This window comes from Salvelinus namaycush, chromosome 8 (genome assembly GCF_016432855.1).
Source record: "Salvelinus namaycush isolate Seneca chromosome 8, SaNama_1.0, whole genome shotgun sequence".
NCBI classification, from domain to species: Eukaryota; Metazoa; Chordata; class Actinopteri; order Salmoniformes; family Salmonidae; genus Salvelinus; species Salvelinus namaycush.
The window spans coordinates 38,030,357-38,056,102 of NC_052314.1; the positions used below are offsets into that span (position 1 = coordinate 38,030,357).

At 42.9% G+C, this 25,746-nt stretch overlaps 1 protein-coding gene across 1 annotated transcript in view; it reads right to left on the reverse strand.

Annotated features, from left to right (window-relative positions):
• The window catches only part of LOC120052654 (leptin receptor-like), a 77,156-nt gene that overhangs the window by 27,241 nt on the left and 24,169 nt on the right, over positions 1-25,746 (reverse strand). The window contains exons 5-8 of the mRNA XM_038999695.1: positions 25,401-25,530; positions 21,935-22,116; positions 7,141-7,298; positions 6,756-6,900 (exon numbers count right to left, since the gene is read on the reverse strand). Coding sequence (XP_038855623.1) covers positions 6,756-6,900; positions 7,141-7,298; positions 21,935-22,116; positions 25,401-25,530 — 615 coding nt within the window. The remainder of the gene's footprint in view (positions 1-6,755; positions 6,901-7,140; positions 7,299-21,934; positions 22,117-25,400; positions 25,531-25,746) is intronic.

A 25,746-nucleotide genomic window follows, 5' to 3' on the forward strand; every position in this document is an offset into this window, starting at 1 on the left:
AATAATTACAGAGAGTTATTTGATAAATAAGTCTTCAGTTTTAATGATGCCAAAGACACGACAGCACACATACAGTTGGAAGATATTCAGACCCCTTTACTTTTTCCACATTACAGCCTTATTCTAAAATTGATTAAATAATATTTTCCCTGATCAATCTACACACAATACCCCATAATGACAAAGCAAAAACAGGTTTTTACACAATTTTACAAATGTATATATATTTTTTTATATACCTTCTTTACATAACTATTCAGACTCTTTGCTTTGAGACTTGAAATTGAGCTCAGGTGCATTCTGTTTCCATTGATCATCCTTGAGATGTTTATGCAACTTTATTGGAGTCTACCTGTGGTAAATTCGATTGATTGGACATGGTTTGGAAAGGCACACACCTGTCTATATAAGGTCCCACAGTTGACAGTGCATGTCAGAGCAAAATCCCAGCCATGAAGTAAAAGGAGTTGTCTGTAGAGCTCCAAGACAGGATTGTGTTGAGGCACAGATCTGGGGAAGGTTACCAAAACATTTCTGCAGCATTGAAGGTCCCCAAGAACGCAGTGGCCTCCATCATTCTTAAATGGAAGAAGATTGGAACCACCAAGACTCTTCCTAGAGCTGGCCATCTGGACAAATTGAGCAATCAGGGGTGAAGGGCCTCGGTCAGGGAGGTGACCAAGAACCTGATGGTCACCCTGACAGAGCTCCAGAGTTCCTCTGTGGAGATGGGAGAACCTTCCAGAAGGACAACCATCTCTGCAGCACTCCACCAATCAGGCCTGTATGGTAGAGTGGCCAGATGGAAGCAACTCCTCATTAAAAGCACATGACAGCCCGCTTGGAGTTTGCCAAAAGGCACCTAAAGGAATCTGATAATGGGAAACAAGTTTATCTGGTCTGATGAAACCAATATTGAACTCTTTGGCCTGAATGCCAAGCGTCACGTCTGGAGGAAACCTGGCACCAAACCTGCTATGGGAATGTTTTTCAGAGGCATGAACTAGCCAGGATCGAGGGAAAGATGAACAGAGCAAAGTACAGTGAGATCCTTGATGAAAACCTGTTCCAGAGGGCTCAGGACCTCAGACTGGGGCGAAGGTTCACTTTCCAACAGGACAACAACCCTAAGCACACAGCCAAGACGACGTAGGGAAGGCTTCAGGACAAGTCTCTGAATGTCCTTGAGTAGCCCAGCCAGAGCCCAGACTTGAACCCAATCGAACATCACTGGAGAGACCTGAAAAGAGCTATGCAGCGACGCTCCCCATCCAACCTTACAGAGCTTGAGAGGAACTGCAGAGAAGAATGGGAGAAACTCCCCAAATACAGGTGTGCCAAGCTTGTAACGTCATATCCAAGAAGACTCAAGGCTGTAATTGCTGCCAAAGGTGCTTCAACAAAGTACTGAGTAAAGAGTCTGAATACATATGTAAATGTGATATTTCAGTTGTTTATTTTTTGAAAATTTGCAAAAATGTCTAAAAACCTGTTTTTGCTTTGTCATTATGGGGTATTGTGTGTAAATTGAGAAGGGGAAAAAACAAGTTAATACATTTTAGATTAAGGCTGTAACGTAACAAAATGTGGAAAAAGTCAAGGGGTCTGAATACTTTCCGAATGCACTGTACATACACAATCCATGTCTCAATTGTCTCAAGGCTTAAAAATCCTTCTTTAACCTGTCTCTCCCCTTCATCTACACTGATTGAAGTGGATTTAATAAGTGACATCAATAAGGGATCATAGCTTTCACCTGGATTCACCAGGTCAGTCTATGTCATGGAAAGAGCTCTTAATGTTTTGTAAACTCAGTGTACAGGGAGTACCAGTACCGCGTTGATGTGCAAGTGTACAAGGGAATTGAGGTAGCTATGTACATATACGTAGGTAGGGCTAAAGTGACTAAGCAACTGGATAGGTAATAGACAGTAGCAGCAGCGGGTAGCCATTTGATTAGCTATTTAGTCTTGTTTAGCAGTCTTCTGGCTTGGTGGTAGAGCGAGAGAGAGAGAAAGAGAGGAGAGAAAGGGAGATTAACTACACTACACTAAAATGCAAATCAGCCCTTTTGTAGCGATTCTCGTTGGTGGAAGGAGAAGAGGACCAAAATGCAGCGTGGTAAGTGTCCGTCATAATTTTAATCGAAAACTGAACACTACGCAAAATAACAACGAGGAGAAAACGAAACAGACAGGTGAACAGACACTAGACAGAAAATAAACACCCACACCTAAAATGGGGAAAACAGACTACCTAAGTATGATTCTCAATCAGAGACAATGAACGACACCTGCCTCTGATTGAGAACCATACTAGGCCAAACACATAGAAATAACACAACATAGAAAAAGGAACATAGACTACCCACCCCAACTCACGCCCTGACCAACCTAACACAAAACATAAAAAAGGAACTAAGGTCACAACGTGACACCTTTGACGAAGAACTTGAATAATGTCCCCTTCATATTCATTAACTAATATTATCTTAATATTGTTGGGTTCTTATTTTTCAGAGTAAATAACTCACGGACACTAGAGAAGCTTTAACCAAGTTTATTCTTCCCAAAGGTTCTGTACAGCTGAAATCAGACAGCAAAACATTTCAGACATCACAGTTTATATGCATCCTACTTAAGACACTCCTCCTCCTTGCAGTTTATGGCTCCACAGGAAAGAAGGTAACCAGATAGCAACCCTGATCACTCCCTTAAGGGGAACTGACCTCACCTCTCACCTCCTGACTCACAGATATCCATCTGTTTTCCCTATATCAACACATCGCTCTCCTCTCCTCCATCAAACACATTCCAAAGCCTTCTGGCTTTTTACAAACTCTTTCTATTCAAGGCTTTGTCTCTATCATTTATTTAATATCTCAAAGTTCAGCCGATTCCAACAATATAATCCATCTGGCTCCCTCTTCTCCACCCTGCTCCATTCTGATCCTGTCCTCATATTTGACATTTCATGCGGTAACTTCACAGTTCAAACATCCAGCGTTTCCAAATCTGTTTGCTTAGTAACCCAGTGTATATTTAATTTAACTAGGCAAGTCAGTTAAGAACAAATTCTTATTTACAATGACGGCATACTCAGGCCAAACCCTCCCCTAACCTGGACGAGGCTGGGCCAATTGTGCGCCGCCCTATAGGACTCCCGATCACGGCCGGGATCGAACTCAGGTCTGTAGTGACTCCTCTAGCACTGCGATACAGTGCCTTAGACTGCTGCGCCTTAGACCAGTCCCCCTATATTGAGTGCATGGAAATGCAATACATATCTATGAATCATCCATCGTCACTAACGGTATGGTACGCAGCAGGTACAGACCTATCCCAGTCTCAATACTATAATAGCTAGGTGTGTTTGTGCCCACACAATCTGTCAACCACAGATGATTTATGACTTCATTAAAAAGTCTCCTCTTAAAGTGTGCTAGGGAAAAAGAGTATTATTTTGTTTCAATCATGGGTGAACAGCCACTGACCATGGAGATAACCTCTGACCTCTAACTTCTCAACTCTGCTTCCTACATAACATAAGCAGATGAGCAAGTTTAATTGGTTTGTTTTGGTGTTCAGATTTTTGCACCCTATCTCCCCTTGGAGATAATAGAGGTCAGTAGTTGAATCACACACACCGCACCCCACCACACCACACACACACATCACAATTGATGAGACATTTGTCCTCCACGACTCTCTCTAAAACAAATGCCACTGTATCATTAGAATAACAAAACTTTGAAGAACGAAGAAGCTAATTCTGTTGTTTTAGTTCCCACAGGGCACAGATATCAATTGAACGTCTATTCCACATCGGTTCAACGTAATTTTATTGACATGGCGTGGAAACAACGTTGATTCAATTGGTGTGTGCCCAGTGGATTTACTGGAACAAATAGCACCCTATTCCCTATAAAGTGCACTACTTTTGATCAAAAGTAATGCACTATGTACAGAATAGGTCCCCTTTTGGGAAGCACACTTTTAGTTTACTGGAATAACAAGCAACTTGCTACCATCTAGGAGATGTGACACAAGTGCTGATGCGTTTGTGCCAGAGTAGCTCGCCTGCAGACTCTCTCACTCCTACTGCGTCAATTTCAGAAACATTCAATCAGGCTTCTGTAGATGAATGGGAGCAGTAGAGGGAGGAAAATAGACTTGAGTGCAGGTAGTAGCTGTCCATTGAAAACAACCTCTTTCATAGACCTACGTGTCATGCTCAATACTTAACCCGGGACAAAAGACAGTGGGAAAGCCAACCCTAGCACTGCCTACAGCCCAGTTAGATGATCTGGAACTGGGGAAAGGTTGTTTCTGCTTGCCATTAACCACTTTCTAAGTTACTGTAGATGTTTTGTTAACCTTTTCACATGTGAGTTCCAAATATCTCTAACGGTCACCTTCAGCGCGAGTTGTTTTATGCACATAATGTCAGAATACACTCACTGTTCCAAAATGTGATTGTTTACGCAACAGGACAGTTAACACGCTCTGATTGATAATTATCTTTAAGCTATGTTCCAACTTGTCAATTTCAAATCATTTTTTACATGTTTTATTTTCTAAGTGTTTGAATTGAGGTGTGTTCCACCTCCTCATTAATTCACATAGAAGTAGGCCATTTCAGTGTTATTTTTTTAATTTTTTTTATTTTTAAAAATAAATTTTATCCCCTTTTCTCCCCAATTTTCGTGGTATCCAATCGCTAGTAATTACTATCTTGTCTCATCGCTACAACTCCCGTACGGGCTCGGGAGAGACGAAGGTCGAAAGCCACGCGTCCTCCGAAGCACAACCCAACCAAGCCGCACTGCTTCTTAACACAGCGCGCCTCCAACCCGGAAGCCAGCCGCACCAATGTATCGGAGGAAACACCGTGCACCTGGCCCCCTTGGTTAGCGCGCACTGCGCCCGGCCCGCCACAGGAGTCGCTGGAGCGCGATGAGACAAGGATATCCCTACCGGCCAAACCCTCCCTAACCCGGACGACGCTAGCCCAATTGTGCGTCGCCCCACGGACCTCCCGGTCGCGGCCGGCTGCGACAGAGCCTGGGCGCGAACCCAGAGACTCTGGTGGCGCAGCTAGCACTGCGATGCAGTGCCCTAGACCACTGCACCACCCGGGAGGCCCCCCATTTCAGTGTTGCGCACAATTTATGTTTGATGCTTTACTGAGCCGGACAAACTCTCTTCAAGGAGAGCCCAAGCACTTCATCAATGTTTCCGCAGATCAAGTATGCAGACATTTGCTCAGGCTTGCACAAATTGAAACATTTTCTGTCTGGCGCTCGCATTGCCTTCCTTCATGTTTTCCTTACAAATAATAACTTTGGACATGTGTGCGTTCCTATCAAAGTAAGTGCCTTATTTTTTGTATTGTGTTGTCGTTTCTACTGTACCATACTGTATGTATGTATATTTTGTATGTATAGAGCATAATGTATTTACAGTTCTATTCACATGTTTTCAAGTACTGATGACAAGTAATGCATTCCAATTATTGCATAGATTGTAATGGACACCTATGATGTGTGTAAAATATTTTTTGGAAGGTTGTACTGATTATAATGAGCTAATGCTAAGCTATTTGCCAGCTATGTGTGGTGCCATGTTTGTTGACATTATACAATGCATTCTGGATGTCACGTAAACGTCTGTCAGACCAAAGATGTTATAATGAGGTTAAAGGTAAATTTCCAGAGGTGAATGAAGGGAAGTGAATGATCGTAGACGACACACCCCCTTCAACATGCATACTGCAAACAGACCAAACTCATCTTGTCTCCTCTTATTATCTTTGGGTGACGCAAAAAAACAAACATGGCGGCACGCACAAACTACCCATCGTTGGATTACTTTCGATTTCAAGAAAGTGTTTTACACAATTATTTCGATCAATAGTGAGCTCACCTGTGATGTGATGAATTATAAATAGTAATTGCTATTAGCTTATTCATATTGTGGTTTCTGACAGCCGAGAGTTATCTAAACATGACCGCTTGTGTTATGCCAATCTTTCCTCAGTTAGCGCTAAGACTAATTTAGCCTATATTTTCCGGTTTGGATGATTGTGTTATGCTGTAGATACTTCTGTGAATGTCTGAACATTGCATCCCCCAAAAAACTGGTCACATTCAGGACATAACTTTGTAAGGACTGTATTTTTGCAAAACGTTTCTGTGAAAAAACAGAGTGGCCAGCTTAAAAGCTGATTGTTGCGTCAATCGAAACTGGACGTTCTAAATAAGCTTTTTAATCACACCGGTTTGAGCGTATGCTGCAAGGATCACTGTAGAATAATCACACCCATTTGTTGATACATGTGAAAAGGTTAAGGCAAACAGTAAAGCTAAGCATATGTGTACATTGCTGTACAGCCAGAGGTCTTACTGTGTAGTGTACTGTATGTGAAGGAAATATATCTGAATATCTGTATGTCTATTGTACGTAAGTAGAGCATGGCAGAGGTGTTACTCTGCAGGTAGATGTGAGTGGAGTATGAGTGGAGTATGGCGGCAGGTAGCCTTGCTGTTAAGAGCGTTAGGCCAATAACTGAAAGGTTGCTGGTTTGAATCCCAAGCTGACTCAGTGAAACATCTGTCGATGTGCCCTTGAACTAGGCACTTAACCCTAATTGCTCCTGTAAGAAGCTATGGATAAGAGCGTCTGATAAATTACTCAAATGTACAATTATAAGTTAACTCTATGTTTAGGGTGTTTCTGTGCCGGCAGAGGTCTCACCTTCCAGGTAGATGTGGTGTGGCTGGCTCCAGTCACTCCACAGGTGGGGCAGAGCAGGGTGGTGAGAGTGGATCTGTACAATGTAGTGCAGACCTGCCCTCAATCCAGTCAGAGACACCCACTGGTCTCCAGTCACCTCCACATGCTGAGCAAGAGGAATAGTGGAGAGAAACAAGATGTTACTCTACCTGCAAATGCAAAATTTGACACAAATACACAATGCCATTGTGTTGACTGAGAATATGACTAATAAAATATGAGTGGTCTTAAGAATCTCACTTAACGTGTTTGCTCTTGTTCTCTGATAAATGATGTTTGTCTGTATTTGTTGTAAGACCTGTACTTAGATATTGTGTTTGCTCTGAGGCAAAAGGTGTGGTCTTACCTTCCAGTTGGGGTTAGAGGTGTTGTGGGAGGTAATGTATCGGACCTCATAGGCCAGTGGGACAGGGCTGGCATGGGGCTGTGGGTTGCTCCAGCTCAGAACTAGCTCTCCCTCTGCGGTCTGGGTGTGTGTTAGGTTCACTGGGGGGCTTGGTTTATCTGTATAACACACACACCACAAGCAATACATACTAGATAAATCATCATTTGTGATTGTTAGCCAGAGCATCATCACCATCCTCCAAACTATGTAACATCATCATCGCAATGCCATCCAATACGCCTACACATTGTTCCCTCTAACTGTTTTCATCACTGAGCAAATTTCTTGTCTGCTGAGCGCAAACTTGAACATTGTGAAAAGTCTGTGCAACTTCCGATGCGTGTTTACTGTGAACACTGAGGCTGTACCAGCTTTAAGTTAGTTTTAACAGTGGTCATGTAGTGCTACCCTCTGCCTATTAGCTACTTAGCTTGTTCAAGCCTCTCAAAATACAACACTGCCCCTTTAAGACAAACATCTTTACCTGACTGGCTTTTCAAAGATGTCTAGAAATGTACAGTTTTGTGCTCTTGTAGGAAACAATCACTCCCCCATTGTAGACTACAAATTATCTATAACTAGGCTAATATCCCACTAACAAGAAAAGGATATGAACAAATGTGCACACGTTGCTACATGTAGCTTTCATTTTTATCTCAAAACAAGCGCTACTACTCACGAACGCTCATACTGTAAACACAGTCCAGTTCAAAGTGAATGGCACAGATCCATATATGCCAATGGTCTATTTGCATATAGGCCTACTGCAGTTCTTATTGGTTATGGCACATAGGTCTGTGTAGAGTCCTGCATGTCAATGCAATAGAATCCTACTCCGATGCGTTCTGCCGACAACAACATTTCTTGTATAGTTAGTTTTTCATAATAAGTCTTGCATAGTTAATTTTGTTTTGGTATGTTGCGTTGAAAGTGGCTAATATTGCTTTGATTCGATCACAATTCCCACAGCAAACGGAAATGTTGATAGTGTTAACTAAATGGGAAAACTCCAGAAAGTTTAGTGAAGTTCAATCCCGTGCCTCTCTGAGCACTCTGAGGATATTTCGTCTGCGTGGCAGTCCCAGGGAGCTGCACGCCCGCACACACGTTCAGCTTAGAGGGAACATTGCCCCTACAATGATCAAATATCTCTATAACGCAGCGTCAACAATGGCCTCAGGCACAAACAGTAATGTAACAGCCATTGGAGACACATTGATTGTCCCTGATAACTGCATTGGTTATAGACTCCCAGCGGCTTCATACAGGGCAGCCAGATAAGGAAATCAGCAGAAACATACAGTGGCAGTATTCAGACCCCTTGACTTTTTCCACATTTTGTTACATTACAGCCTTATTCTAAAATGGATTTTAAAAAATCTACACACAATACCCTATAATGACGAAGTGAAAATACATAAGTATTCAGACCCTTTGCTATGAGACTCGAAATGGAGCTCAGGTGCATCCTGTTTCCATTGATCATCCTTGAGATGTTTCCACAACTTGATTGGAGTCCACCTGTGGTAAATTCAATTGATTCGACATGATTTAAATAAAGGTTAAATAAAAAAATAAAAAATAAAGTCATGAGGTCGAAGGAATTGTCCGTAGAGCTCCGATACAGGATTGTGTCGAGGCACAGATCTGGGGAAGGGTAACCAAAACAATCTGCAGCATTGAAGGCCAGAGGAAGCCAAAACGCACAAGACAGCCAAGCGTCACATCTAGAGGAAACCAGCCCTACGGTGAAGCATGGTGGTGGCAGCCTCATGGTGGGGGATGTTTTTCAGTGGCAGGGACTGGGAGACTAGTCACGATGGAGGCAAAGATGAACAGAGTAAAGTACAGAGATATCCTTGATGAAAACCTGCTCCAGAGTGCACAGGACCTCAGACCGTGGCGAAGGTTCACCTTCTAACAGGACAACAACCCTAAGCACACAGCCAAGACAACACAGGAGTAGCCCAGCCAGAGACATCAACCCAATCAAACATCTCTGGAGAGACCTGAAAATAGCTGTGCAGCAACGCTCCCTATCCAACCTGACAGAACTTGATAGGATATGCAGAGAAGAATGGGAGAAACTCCCCAGATACAGGTGTGCCAAGCTTGTAACGTCATATCCAAGGAGACTTGAGGCTGTAATCGCTGCCAAAGGTGCTTCAATAAAGTACTGAGTAAAGGGTCTGAATACTTATGTACATTCGTATAAATTAGCAAAAATGATTAACAACCTGTTTTTGTTTGTCATTACGGGGTATAGTGTGTAGATTGATGATGGGGAAAAACAATGTAATAAATGTTATGGTCTCTGGACTTATACTGATTACCGATCAATAAGGCCATGCTCCTCATGTCAGGAAAATCAATACCTCAAAATTGAATTAGTCACTGAAATCGCAATCCATTACCAGGGCAGAGTAGAGTTATAGTTTATAGAAGAGAGCCTCAAAATTTCTTCCTGGTATTTGACAATAAGATGTAAACTCAGCAAAAAAAGAAACGTCCCCTTTTCAGGAAATAACTTCACAGATCTTCATTGTAAAGGGTTTAAACACTTTCCCATGCTTGTTCAATGAACCATAAACAATTAAAGAACATGCACCTGTGGAATGGTCATTAAGACACTAACAGCTTACAGATGGTAGGCAATTAAGGTCACAGTTATGAAAACTTAGGACACTAAGGAGGCCTTTCTACTGACTCTGAAAAACACCAAAAGAAAGAAGCCCGGGGTCCCTGATCAGCTGCGTGAACGTGCCTTAGGCATGCTGCAAAGAGGCATGAGGACTGCAGATGTGGCCAGGGCAATAAATTGCAATGTCCGTACTGTGAGACGCCTAAGACAGCGCTACAGGGAGACAGGACGGACAGCTGATCGTCCTCGCAGTGGCAGACCACGTGTAACAACACCTGCACAGGATCAGTACATCTGAACATCACACCTGCGGGACAGGTACAGGATGGCAACAACAACTGCCCGAGTTACACCAGGAATGCACAATCCCTCCATCAGTGCTCAGACTGTCCTCAATAGGCTGAGAGAGGCTGGACTGACATGTGCTCTGGAGCGGGATTGATTTGGAGGTGGAGGGTCCGTTATGGTCTGGGGAATTGTGCCACAGACCACATCATCATTGCAGGCAATCTCAACACTGTGCGTTACAGGGAAGACAGCCTCCTCCCTCATGTGGTATCCTTCCTGCAGGTTCACCCTGACATGACCCTCCAGCATGACAATGCCACCAGCCATACTGCTCGTTCTGTGCGTGATTTCCTGCACGACAAATATGTCAGTGTTCTGCCATGGCCAGCAAAGAACCCGGATCTCAATCCCATTGAGAAAGTCTGGGACCTGTTGGATCGGAGGGTGAGGGCTAGGGCCATTCCCCCCAGAAATGTCCAGGAACTTGCAGGCGCCTTGGTGGAAGAGTTGGGTAAGGAGGAGATGCACTGCAGTACTTAATGCAGCTGGTGGCCACACCAGATACTGACTGTTACTTTTGACCCCCCCTTTGTTCAGGGACACATTATTCAATTTCTGTTAGTCACATGTCTTTGGAACTTGTTCAGTTTATGTCTCAGTTGTTGAATCGTGTTATGTTCATACAAATATTTACACATGTTAAGTTTGCTGAAAATAAACGCAGTTGACAGTGAGAGGACATTTCTTTTTTTGCTGAGTTTATCTTTCTGCGGTGTTGTAGTACTCGAGACAGAGTCCCGGTCTACATATTGAGTGAGTGTCTCAGGCTTGTCTTGGTGGATACATTTTTACTCGGTCTTGGACAGTGAGCACACATCCAGCGGAGTAAAAAACTCCTAAATTCAGGTTCCATTCAGTCAGCGCATAAAAGGCTTCACCAGGCCAAAGATATGCACTGCATTCTTGAAAAATGTATATCTTAACAATTTGAAACCTGGGATTCCTACTTTACTCGTAACATTACTGTCCTTTACTTTCATTGAAAAATATCCTCAAACCTTGTCCAAATTTATTTTATTTTCATTGAAAAATATCCTCTAACTTTGTCAGAATTTCCTTGACTAGCTGGTAGGGAAGAGTGGGGGAAGTAAGGAGAGACAGGGGGAAGTTGTAACAGTCTTTATATCTATTATAGACATGTTTGTGCAGTGGGGAACTTATTGGACCTAGGCTTTCAGTGTGTGACAGGCTCGTGATGCTAAAAGGATAGAAACTGTAATACATTAAAGGGATGGCTTTAGGGTTCCCGAGTGGCGTAGCGGTCTAAGGCACTGCATCTCAGTGCTAGAGGTGTCACTACAGACCCTGGTTTGATTCCAGGCTGTATCACATCCGGCCGTGATTGGGAGTCCCATAGGGCGGCGCACAGTTGGCCCAGCGTTGTTCGGGGTAGGCCGTCATTGTAAATAAGAATTTGTTCTTAACTGACTTGCCTAGTTAAATAAATTAAATGTAGGAGAGTGCACTTTTTGTAAAACACTAAAGGGCAGTGGTGTAGTGGAGGCTATACGCAGGTGTAAGCCATATACCCAGTGGGCATTGCCTATACTCACTTCTTAATCCCTTCTGTTGCATATCAAAGTAGTGTAGTGGAGGTATACAACATATTCATTATGTAGTACAATAGAGAAATCATGCACAACGTAGCCTACACAATCACAAAGCACGTGAAATATATTCCCATGCACACAGCACACAAAGCCTAGTTTCAGCAGAATATAATATTCAGGCAGCAAGAGTGCTCAGCTCTCAACTGGTTGTGGCATGGAGCAGCTCTCCGAAGAATGACATCGGTAGCCGATAGGTAGGAAAGACGTTTCAACTGATGATATTTACCAGTAAATGCTAACTAAGCCAACAATGGGTATGCAAACCTGGTATTGAAAAAGTTTAGTCTTTAGTCTTGGTTAGTAGGCTATTTGCATTCAGCATGCTCTGTTTGCATGGACATTTCTAAAGGCTGTCCCAAAAAACCTTCCCAATTATATGTTGACTGCAATGTAGACCTACCTGACAGAATGATATCATGCTGATTTGTATCAATTTGGAGGGCATTTGTTTTGCTCAATTGAATTAAAGTGTAACCACACCCTCCAAAAATAAAATGTTTTTATAAAACGGTCTCCTGATGTGGTTTAAGCATTGTTGTGGACTTGTTGTGCTTGAGAGGATCGTCATTCCGCATTGTTGTGGAGTGAAAATCTGACACATCTATGGGAAAACATAGGATGTTTCACACAGGGCGCCTTTCCTTCACACAAGACCCACTACACCACTGCATAGGTCCGATGGAAAGACAGCAGTCCATTCACTCGGACATAATAAGCCAGTAGGTCCCAATCATAAGAATACAAAAACACAACAATTAGGCTAAGAATTTCTCAACTGAAATGTACAACTATTACTTCCCATTGCAAAAAACATTGCACGTTTGGCACACAAAGTAACCGGTGATCTAAAGTATAAATGCAACAATGTTTTACACACACACACAGTATATATGTATGTGGACACCCCTTCAAATTAGTAGATTTGACTATTTCAGCCACACCCGTTGCTGACAGGTGTATAAAATCGAGCACACAACCAAATAATCTCAATAGACAAACATTGGCAGTAGAATGGCCTTACTGAAGAGCTCAGTGACTTTCAACGTGGCACTGTCACAGGATGCCACATTTCCAACAAGTCAGTCAAATTTCTGCCCTGCTAGAGCTGCCCCGGTCAACTGTAAGCTCTGTTATTGTGAAGTGGAAACATCGAGGAGAAAACAATGGCTCAGCCGCTAAGTGGTAGGCCACACAAGCTCACAGAACGAGACCGATGAGTGCTGAAGCGCGTAAAAATTGTCTGTTCTCGGTTGCAACACTCACTACAGAGCTGTGAATTGTCTCTGGGAGCAATGCCAGCACAAAAACTGGTTGTCGGGAGCTTCATGAAATGGGTTTTCATGGCCGAGCAGTCGCACATAAGCCTAATATAACCATGCGCAATGCCAAGAGTTGGCTGGAGTGGTGTAAAGCTTGCCGTCATTGGAAACTTATTCTCTGGAGTGAACAATCACACTTCACCATCTGGCAGTCCAATGGACGAATCTAGGTTTGGCAGATGCCAGGAGAACGCTACCTGCCCGAATGTGCCAACTGTAATGTTTGGTGGAGGAGGAATAATGGTCTGGGACTGTTTTTCATGGTTCGGGCTAGCCCCTTTGTTCCAGTGAAGGGAAATCTTAACGTTACAGTATACAATGCCATTCTAGATGATTCTGTGCTTCAAACTTTGTGACAACAGTTTGGGGAAGGCTCTTTCCTGTTTCAGCATGACAATGCCCCTGTGCATAAAGCGAGGTCCATACAGAAATGGTTTATCCTGCACAGAGCCCTGACCTCAACACCATCAAACACCTTTGGGATGAATTGGAATGCCGACCACGACTGTGAGCCAGGACTAATCGCCCAACATGAATGCCCAACCTAACTTATGCTCTGGTGGCTGAATGGAAGCAAGTCCCCGCAGCAATGTTCCAACATATAGTGGAAAGTCTTCCCAGAAGAGTGGAAACTGTTATAGCAGCAAAAGGGGGACCAACTCCATATTAATGCCCATGATTTTGGAATGAGATGTTCGACGAGCAGGTGTCCACATACTTCTGGTCATGTAGTATAAGTTATTTTGAAAGACATGGCTAATAACAGGATGCAAGCTGCAATAAAAAGCACAGTTCCACTCACCAGATTTGCTGAAAAGGGAGACGCTAATAAATTAGCAACAACATCCTCTTCGATAACACCTGATGCAGCCGCTGCAAACTAGCCTAAAACAAAATCTAGCTAGCTAGACCGTGGGAAAACTACTGCTCGCTATTGCTTCGAGAAGGCAGAAGTTTCCATACGTTTTTGTAAAAACGGTTCCACCCATTACAAGCCAATGTGATTGGTTGATTCCACTGTAACCAGTACGATGCCCTCTCACTCCACGGTAAGCACGGGGAGTTGGCTCAGGTATCCTACCCGGCTTTGCCACACTCCGCGTGTTCCCCCCCCCAAGACATTTTTGGGTCTGACTCTCGGGCTCCCAACCGCGTCGCCGCGCTGCCTCCTCATACCAGCGCCTCTCTGCCTTCGCTGCCTCCAGCTCCGCCTTGGGACGGCGATATTCCCCTGGCTGAGCCCAGGGTCCTTTGCCGTCCAGGATCTCTTCCCATGTCCATTCCTGTGTCTGTCTCTGCTGCTGTCGCTGCCCGTTTACACTCCGCTTGGTCCTAGATTGGTGGGTGGTTCTGTAACGATCGTCGTAATCCTCCTCCTCATACGAGGAGGAGAGGCGAGAAGGATCAGACCAATATGCAGAGTGGTTAGTGTTCATATTTAATGAAAATAGACTGAACACTTCAAAATACAAAACAACAAACGTGACAAACCGCAAACAGTCCCGTGTGGTACTAACACAGACACGCGATACAACCACCTACAAAAACCACGTGAATCACCGGCTGCCTAAGTATGATTCTCAATCAGGGACAACGATTGACAGCTGTCTCTGATTGAGAATCATACCCGGCCGAACACAAACATCCCAACATAGAACAAACACATCGACAACCCACCCCAACTCACGCCCTGACCAACTAAAATAATACAAGAGAAAGGAAAAACAGGTCAGGAACGTGACAAAACGGCTTTGTTAATTTGAGTTGCTTGCGCTTACTCCCAGCGATTGACTTGACACAGGCGTTGTTTGTAGCCCATCGAATGAAATGGAAACGAGACATGTCATCGTTATGAGACGCGTTGATGATGATTGGCAGGGGGGATAATTGAGTATTATAATGACAATGTCACCGCCTAGCCGACAGAAAGAGAGAATGGATTAATTAGCATTATCTTTTTAAATTTTCTGTTTCATTATAAAATAAATTAGCACTCTCAGACATTCATGTCTCATTAAACAGGCTGTGAATGTGAAATAACTTTTTACTGTAGATTACGGAATGAATGTCAATTAACTTCATGTTGGTTGGACACTAAGGGGACTATTCAGAATTGAGATACAGAGCATTCGGAAAGTATTCAGACACCTTGAATTTTCCCACATTTTATTATGTTACAGCCTTATTCTAAAATGGATTAAATTGTTTTCCTCATCAATTGTTTTCCTGAAATTTCACACAATACCCCATAATGACAAAGCAAAAAAGATTTATAGAAATGTTTTCCAATTTATTACAAATAAAAAAATGATAACATATTTACATAAGTATTCAGACCCTTTACTCAGTACTTTGTTGAAGCTCCCTTTGCAGCGATTACAGCCTCGAGTCTTCTTGGGTATGACGCTACAAACTTGGCACACCTGTATTTGGGGAGTTTCTCACATTCTTCTCTGCAGATCCTCTCAAGGTCTGTCAGGTTGGATGGGGAGCGTCGCTGCACAGCTATTTTCAGGTGTCTTCAGAGATGTTCGTTCGGGTTCAAGTCCGGGCTCTGGCTGGGCCAATCAAGGACATTCAGAGACTTGTCCCAAAGCCATTCCTGCATTGTCTTGTCTGTGTGCTTAGGGTTTTTTTCCTGTTAGAAGGTGAACCTTTGCCCCAGTCTGAGGTCCTGTGCGCTATGGCACAGGTTTTAAATCAGGGATCACTCTGTACTTTGCTCCATTCATCTTTCCCTCGATCCTGACTAGTCTCCCAGTGCATGCCTCTGAAAAACATCCCCACAGCATGCTGCTGCCACCACACTTCACCGTAGGGAATGGTGCCAGGTTTCCTCCAGACGTGACGCTTGGCATTCAGGCCAAAGGGTTCAATCTTGGTTTCATTAGACCAGAGAAACTTGTTTCCCATGGTCTGAGAGTCCTTTAGGTGCCTTTTGGCAAACTCCAAACGGGAGTTATTGACTAACTCTCTAGTTTCATTATGGTCCAAATGGCTCCCTAGATACAGCTAGCCTACATAATGAACAGTGCCAGCCTGCCAGGCAGCACGCTGGTACTTGGCATAATGAACGCACCAATTCCACGTGTTTCTCTGTTGCTCATTAAGAAAAATGAAATGTCAGTCTTGAAATAACATTTCTACAAACTTCAAAGTGTCTTCTTTCCAATGGTACCAATTATATGCATATCCTGGCTTCAGGGCCAAAGCAACAGGCAGTTTACTTTCGGCACGTCAGTCAGGAGGAAATTGAGGAAAAAAAGGACCCTAGCCCTAACAACTGCCCTTAACCAACAATGCAGTTTTAAGAAAAATACAAAAAATAAAATAAAAGTAACAATTATTAAAGAGCAGTAATCAAATAACAATCGTGAGGCTATATACTGGGGGTACTGGTACAGAGTCAATGTACGGGGGCACCGGTTAGTCGAGGTAATATGTACATGTAGGTAGAGTTATTAAAGTGACTATGAGGGCCTCCCGGGTGGCGCAGTGGGTGGCGCCACCAGAGTCTCTGGGTTCGCGCCCAGGCTCTGTCGCAGCCGGCCGCGACCGGGAGGTCCGTGGGGCGACGCACAATTGGCCTAGCGTCGTCCGGGTTAGGGAGGGTTTGGCCGGTAGGGATATCCTTGTCTCATCGCGCTCCAGCGACTCCTGTGGCGTGCCGGGCGCAGTGCGCGCTAACCAAGGGGGCCAGGTGCACAGTGTTTCCTCCGACACATTGGTGTGGCTGGCTTCCGGGTTGGAGGCGCGCTGTGTTAAGAAGCAGTGCGGCTTGGTTGGGTTGTGCTTCGGAGGACGCGTGGCTTTCGACCTTCGTCTCTCCCGAGCCCGTACGGGAGTTGTAGCGATGAGACAAGATAGTAATTACTAGCGATTGGATACCACGAAAATTGGGGAGAAAAGGGGATAAAATTTAAATTTAAAATGTAAAAAAAAAAAAAAAAAGTGACTATGCATAGGTAATAACAGGGAGTTGCAGCATTGTAAAAGAGGGGGCGGGGCAATGCAAATAGTCTGGGTAGCCATTTGATTACCTGTTCAGGAGTCTTATGGCTTGGGGGTAGAAGCTGTTTAAAAGCTTCTTGGACCTAGACTTGGCACTCTGGTCACGCTTACCGTGTGGTAGCAGAGAGAACAGTATACGACTAGGGTGGCTAGAGTCTTTGACAATTTTTAGGGCCTTCCTCTGACACCACCTGGTATAGAGGCCCTGGATGGCAGGAAGCTTGGCCCCCAGTGATGTACTGGGCTGTACACACTACCTTCTGTAGTGACTTGCTGTCGGAGGCTGAGCAGTTGCCATACCAGGCAGTGATGCAACCCATCAGGATGCTCTTGATGGTGCAGCTGTAGAAGCTTTAGAGGATCTGAGGACCCATGGCAAATCTTTTCAGTATCCTGAGGGGGAAATCGGTTTTGTCGTGCCCTCTTCACGACTGTCTTGGTGTGTTTGGACCACATTAGTTTGTTGGTGATGTGGACGCCAAGGAACTTGAGGCTCTCAACATGCTCCACTACAGTACCTTAGTGTTCTTGGGTACAGGGACTATGGCATGACCGATTAATTAGGGCCGGTTTCAAGTTATCATAACAATCGGTAATCAGTCTTTTTGGGCGCCGATTATGGCCGATTACATTGCAATCCATGAGGAAACGATGTGACAGGCTGACCACCCGTTATGCGAGTGCAGCGTCAAAAGGACCTTGTGGCTGCAATGAGCCAAGGTAAGTTGCTAGCTAACATTAAACTTATCTTATAAAAAACAAACAATCTTCACATAATCACTAGTTAACTACACTTGGTTGATGATATTACTAGGTTAACTAGCTTGTCCTGCGTTGCATATAATCAATGCGGTGCCTGTTAATTTATCATCGAATAACAGCCTAATTCAACTTCGCCAAACAGGTGAGAATTTATCAATAGCGCATTCGCGAAAAAAGCACATTCATTGCACAAATGTACCTAACCATAAACATCAATGCCTTTCTTAAAATCAATACACAGAAGTATATTTTTTTAAACCTGCATATTTAATTAAAATAAATGCATGTTAGCAGGCAATATTAACTAGGGAATTTTTGTCACTTCTCTTGCATTCAGTGCAAGCAGAGTCAGGGTATATGCAACAGTTTGGGCCGCCTGGCTCGTTGCGAACTGTGTTTCTTGCTAACAAAAACCGTAATTAATTTGCCAGAATTTTACATAATTATGACATAACATTGAAGGTTGTGCAATGAAACAGCAATATTTAGACTTAGGGTTGCCACCCGTTTGACAAAATACAGAATGGTTCCGTATTTCACTGAAAGAATAAACGTTTTGTTTTCTAAATGACAGTTTCCTGGATTTGACCATATTAATGACCAAAGGCTCATATTTCTGTGTGTTTATTATAATTAAGTCTATGATTTGATATTTCATAGAGCAGTCTGTGTGAGCGGTGGTAGACAGCAGCAGCAGGCTCGTAAGCATTCATTCAAACAGCACTTTACTGCGTTTGCGAGCAGCTCTTAGCAATGCTTGAAGCACAGCGCTGTTTATGACTTCAAGCCTATCAACTCCCGAGATTAGGCTGGCAATACTAAAGTCACTATGAGAACATCCAATAGTCAAAGGTATATGAAATACAAATGGTATAGAGAGAAATAGTCAAAGCGTCATAATTCCTATAATAACTTCAACCTAAAACTTCTTAACTGGGAATACTGGACAACTGGGAATATTGAACCACCAGCTTTCATATGTTCTCATGTTCTGAGCAAAGAACTTAAACTTTTTTACATGGCACATATTCCACTTTTACTTTCTTCTCCAACACTGTGTTTTTGAATTATTTAAACCAAATTGAACATGTTTCATTATTTATTTTAGACTAAATAGATTTTATTTATGTATTATATTAAGTTAAAATAAAAGGGTTCATTGTTCATTCAGTATTGTTGCAATTGTTATTATCACAAATATATATAAAAATTGCCTGATTAATCGTAATGGCTTTTTTTGGTCCTCCAATAAATCAGTATCGGTATCTGCGTTGAGAAATCATAATCGGTCGACCTCTACTTGAAACATGTTGGTATTACAGACTCAGACAGGGAGAGGTTGAAAATGTCAGTGAAGACACCTGCCAGTTGGTCGGCGCATGCTCGGAGTACACGTCCTGGTAATCCGTCTGGCCCTGTGGCCTTGTGAATGTTGACCTGTTTAAAGGTCTTACTCACATCGGTTGCGGAAAGCGTGATCACACAGTCGTCCTGAACAGCTGATGCTCTCATGCATGTTTTAGTGTTATTTGCCTTGAAGCGAGCATAAAAGTAATTTAGCTCGCCTGGTAGGCTCGTGTCACTGGGCAGCTCTCGGCTGTGCTTCCCTTTGTAGTCTGTAATAGTTTGCGAGCCCTGCCACATCCGACGAGCATCGGAGCCGGTGTAGTATGATTTGATCTTAGTCTTGTATTGATACTTTGCCTGTTTGATGGTTAGTCGGAGGGCATAGCGGAATTTCTTTTAAGCTTCCAGGTTAGAGTCCTGTTCCTTGAAAGTGGCAGCTCTACCCTTTAGCTCAGTGCGGATGTTGCCTGTAATCCATGGCTTCTGGTTGAGGTATGTACGTACAGTCACTGTGTGGATGACATCATCAATGCACTTATTGATGAAGCCAGTGACTGATGTGGTGTACTCCTCAATGCTATCGGAAGAATCCCGAAACATATTCCAGTCTGTGCTAGCAAAACAGTTCTGTAGCTTAGCATCTTCTTCATCTGAACACTTTTTTATTGACCAAGTTACTGGTGCTTCCTGCTTTAATTTTGCTTGTAAGCAGAAATCAGGATTATGGTCAGATTTGCCAAATGGAGGGTGAGGGAGAACTTTGCGTGCATCTCTGTGTGTGGAATAAAAGTGGTCTAGAGTTTTTTCCCTCTGGTTGCACATTTAACATGCTGGTAGAAATTAGGTAAAACGGATTTAGGTTTCCCTACATTAAAGTCCCCAGCCACTAGGAGCGCCGTCTCTGGATGCCAGCATTGGTTTGTAGTAGTAAATAGACAGCTACAATGAATATAGATGAAAACTCTCTAGGTAGATATTGTGCTCTACAACTTATCATGAGATACTCTACCTCAGGTTAGCAAAACCGAGACTTCCTTAGATATCGTGCACCAGCTGTTGTTTACAAATATACATAGACCACCACCCCTCGTCTTACCAGAGGCTGCTGTTCTATCCTGCCGATACAGTGTATAAACACCAGCTGTATGTTATTCATGTTGTCATTCAGCCATGACTCGTTGAAACTTAAGATATTACAGTTTTTAATGTCCCATTGGTAGGATATACATGCTTTTAGTTGGTCCACTTTATTATCCAGCGTTTGCACGTTGGCCAGTAGTACCGATGGCAAAAATATTGACCTAACACAAGCAGTCATATTTAGCTAACTTTCACTTGACAGAAACCATCATATGAATTAGCTAATAGAAATTACTATTTACAATTCATCACATCACAGGTGAGCTCACCATTGATCGAAATAATTGAGTAAAACACTTTCTAAAATTAATCCGATGATGGGTAGTTTGTACGCGCTGCCATGTTTGTTTTTTCAGGGTCATCCAAAGATAAGAGGAGACAAGATGAGTTTGGCCTTTTTCAGTATGCATGTTGAAGGGGGTGTGTCGTCTACCATCATTCACTTCTCTAAATTCACTTCCGGAAGTTTACGAAAGATGAGTGAACCATCCCTCACCTCATTTGTTATAATATCTTTGGTCTGACAGACGTTTACGTGACACCCAGAATGCATTGTATAATGTCAACACAGCTGGCAAATAGCTTAGCATTAGCTCATCATAATCAGTACAACCTTCAAAAAAGTATTTTACACACATCATATGTGTCCATTACAATAAAATAAATCTGAATAAATGTGAATAAAACAGTAAATACATTATGCTCCATACATACATACAGTATGCTAAAGTAGAAACGACAACACGATATACAGAAAATAAGGAACTTACTTTGATTGGAACGCACAAATGTCCTAAGTTATTATTTGTAAACAACAATGAAGGCGATGCGAACGCCAGCCAGAAAATGTGCCAGGGGGGGAAAGTTTGTGCTAGACTGCGCAAATGTCTGCATACATGATCTGGGGAAACACTGGGGAGGTTTCTTAGGCTCTCATCGAAGAGAAGTTGTCGGTAAAGCCTCAAACATAAATTGTCTGCAACAGTGAAATGGGCTACTTCTATGTGAATTTATGAGAAGGTGGAACACAACTCAATTAAAACTTCTAAGAAAATCATTTCAAATTGACAAGTTGAAATATAGTCTATAGATAATTGGAAGGCAGCGTGTGTCTTAGTTTGAGCGCAGCGCAGGTTAACTGTCCTGTTTTCTGTTGCGTAACAATCCCATTTTTGGAACAGTGAGTGCATTCTGACATCACGATCATAAAAAAAACTCAAGCTGGGGCGATCGTTAGAGAAATTTGGAACTCATATATGAAAAGGTTAAAGGAATAATCAATTCAAAAACAATCAAAAACTAAAGCAAATTGTCACTAGCCACATCATCATGATGATGCATGACAATTTGCTTTTTGTAAGTTCTATATCTTGAAAACTTGATTGCAGACATGCAAAACATTTTGGGGATTGTATCAACAGTGGACTAATGAAAAGAAGTTTAAGTAATATCCATTAGCCTCTGAATTAGAGGTCCAGATAGATAAGCCACCTGGCCATTAAATCAATTAACATCCTCTATCATCTTCCGACAAGAGGGTGAAGGAGGGATCAGATGTATTTACCACTCCTTACCGAGACGCGGAGGGACGATGAGAATCATCAGAGGACCTGCTGTGGTGTTGGACACGTTGGCTGTTACAACGACGACACTGCTGACCGCGAGGATGACGATAGAACAGGTGATGGAATCCTTTCCCACACAGTCCATGCTGTCAGTCACATGTGTGGTGTTTACCTCTCTGTCAGGCTGTGCTCTGAAAAAGACAGGAGATATTTATTTACTTAACCAGATCACCACATGGTCTGTGTCCCAAATGGCATGGTATTCCCTACAGTTGAAGTCGGAAGTTTACATACACCTTAGCCAAAAACATTTAAACTCAGTATTTCACAAATCCTGACATTTAATCCTAGGAAAAATACCCTGTTTTAGGTCAGTTAGGATCACCACTTTATTTTAAGAATGTGAAATGTCAGAATAATAGTAGAGAGAATGATTTATTTCAGCTTTTATTACTTTCATCACATTCCCAGTAGGTCAGAAGTTTACATACACTCAATTAGTATTTGGTAGCATTGCCTTTAAAATTGTTTAACTTGGGTCAAACGTTTCAGGTAGCCTTCCACAAGCTTCCCACAATACTTTGGGTGAATTTTTGCCCATTCCTCTTGACAGAGCTGGTGTAACCGAGTCAGGTTTGTAGGCCTCCTTGCTCGCACACACTTTTTCAGTTCTGCCCACAAATGTTCTATAGGATTGAGGTCAGGGCTTAGTGATGGCCACACCAATACCTTGACTTTGTAGTCCTTAAGCCATTTTGCCACAACTTTGTAAGCATGCTTGGGGTCATTGTCCAATTGGAAGACCCATTTGCGACCAAGCGTTCCTGACTGATGTCTTGAGATGTTGCTTCAATATATCCAAATAATTTTCCATCCTCATCATGCCATCTATTTTGTGAAGTGCCCCAGTCCCTCCTGCAGCAAAGCACCCCCACAACATGATGCTGCCACCCCCATGCTTCACGGTTGGGATGGTGTTCTTCGGCTTGCAAGCCTCCCCCTTTTTCCTCCAAACATGACGATGGTCATTATGGCCAAACAGTTCTATTTTTGTTTCCTCAGACCAGAGGACATTTCTCCAAAAAGTATGATCTTTGTCCCCATGTGCAGTTGCAAACCGTAGTCTGGCTTTTTATGGCGGATTTGGAGCAGTGGCTTCTTCCTTGCTGAGCGGCATTTCCGGTTATGTCGATATAGGACTCGTTTTACTGTGGATATAGATACTTTTGTACCTGTTTCCTCCAGCATCTTCACAAGGTCCTTTGCTGTTGTTCTGGGAATGATTTGCACTTTTCCTAACAAGGTATGTTCATCTCTAGGACACAGAACGAGTCTCCTTCCTGAGAGGTAAGATGGCTGCGTGGTTCCATGGTGTTTATACTTGCGTACCATTGTTTGTACAGATGAACGTGGTACCTTCAGGCATTTGGAAATTGCTCACAAAGATGAACCAGACTTGTGGAGGTCTACAATTTATTTTCTGAAGTCTTGTCATGACTCCCACCGAAGGTGGCTCCCCTGCCTGTTCGGGCAGCGCTCGGCATCGCCGGTCTACTAGCCGCCACCGATCCCTTTTTCCTTTTCTGTTTGTTTGGTCTTATTGGTTGCACCTGTCTCTTATTTTGTTTCTTGATTTATGTCTATTTAAGCCTGTTAGGTGCGGGATTGTTTTCTGTTAGTCAGGGTGTGCGTGTTTGTGTGCCTGTCCGTTTGTGCCCTGTGTTGGGTCAGACTATATTTCTGTCTATTTTTCGCCTATGGTTTTGGGCGTTCGTTTGGGAATCCAAATAAAGACGGTTTTCCCCAGTATCCTCGGCTCTCTGCAATTGACTCTGCACCCACCACTCCAGGCGATTGTGACAGGTCTTGGCTGATTTCTTTTGATTTTCCCATGATGTCAAGCAAAGAGGCACTGAGTTTGAAGGTAGACCTTGAAATACATCCACAGGTACACCTCCAATTGACTCAAATTATGTCAATTAGCCTATCAGAAGCTTCTAATGTCATGACATAATTTTCTGGAATTTTCCAAGCTGTTTAAAGGCACAGTCAACTTAGTGTATGTAAACTTCTGACCCACTGAAATTGTGATACAGTGAATTATCAGATTGAAATAATCTGTCTGTAAACAATTGATGGAAAAATTACTTGTGTCATGCACAAAGTAGATGTCCTAACCGACTTGCCAAAACGTGTTAATTAACAAGAAATTTGTGGAGTGGTTGAAAAACGAGTTTTAATGACTCCAAACTAAGTGTATGTAAACTTCCGACTTCAACTGTAGTAGTGCACTACATAGGGAATAGGGTGCTATTTGGGGACGCAAAACATGTTCTCATCACAAATGCCAGCCTAAATAAATATACGTTCATACAGTAAAGATAATAGGCTAGTGTAGTGTGGAAATCATAGACAAAGCACAGGTCAGGGTGCAACCTAGCCTGGTCCCAGATCTGTTTGTGCTATCATGTCAAATTCCTTGTCATGCCATGTTTGAAATGATTGCACAAACATCTGGGACCAGGCTAGGTGCAATCCACATGAAAGCAATGAGCAAGTGAAAGCACTTTGGCTGCATTTACACAGGCAGCCCGATTTTGATCTTTTGCCCAATTATAAGCAAAAGATTTGATCTGATTAGCCAAAAGACCAATTATTGGCAAAATATCACAATTGGGCTACCTGTGTTAACACAGTCTTTGTGACAACTGCTGATACATTTGATTGATTGACAAGTTGACATTTAACCATTCAAACATTAAAACATCAAACACTGTTTGAGTATGGAACAAAATGATCCTGTTTGAATGACTGTATCAAAGGCTTATTGAGTGACAACAGTAGTGTGTTCTTGTTGTCTGTTTAGCACAGTGCCAGCAATCCCAGTTATCTTGGTGCTGGTGTGTTATCAACCAGCCAATACTTGATCTGCTGCCTGCACAGCAGTAGATTCACCTACAACCACATGCTTAACCCTGCTGTGGGAGATGAATAGGCTCATAGCGCACACACACACACACACACACACACACACACACACACACACACACACACACACACACACACACACACACAACTGTGCTCTTATTGCCTCAGGTAGGTTTTTGGCCAACACTAGACAGGAATAACAAAAAGTAATGGGAGAGGAGAGAGACTAGAGAGTAGCAGCAAGTTAAAATAACTGATCAGTGAAAATATCACTTTTAAAAGTTAATATTCTGTTAACTCATACCCAAGCAATATTGTTGACTCATCCTATACTTGTATTTGTGGCCAAAGCATACATTGCATGAAAAAACACTTAAAAAACCCCACCTCCATCTTGTATCTCAAATGGACCGTTTCAAAAATGCTTGCTCTTTCCTCATAGAGGATGATGTCATTCTATTTCCCTCATAATGTAATAATTATAGGTCATATTTAATAGAAATCTGGTAACACTGGACTGTTACTTTAAATTTAACTTGATACTCACACCAAGCGCTGCAAGCAAATTGTCACCGACCCAGGAGTGGAGTTGTCTGAAGAAGTGGCGCGGTGCTTTAGATCACATATTACATTTTCCCAGGTCTCATCGACACGACACAGGATGTCCCAACAGGTGGCTGGAGAGAGATTCAATTAGCATGTTTGCATCAAGACTGTCTGACTGTCTGTCTGGTCGCTGTAAAACCCAATCTACACTCCATGACCAACAGTATGTGCCCCCCATGCTCGTCAAACATCTCATTCCAAAATCATGGGCATTAATATGGAGTTGGTCCCCCCTTATCTGCTATAACAACCTACACTATTCTGGGAATAGTGCTGCGGTGACTTGC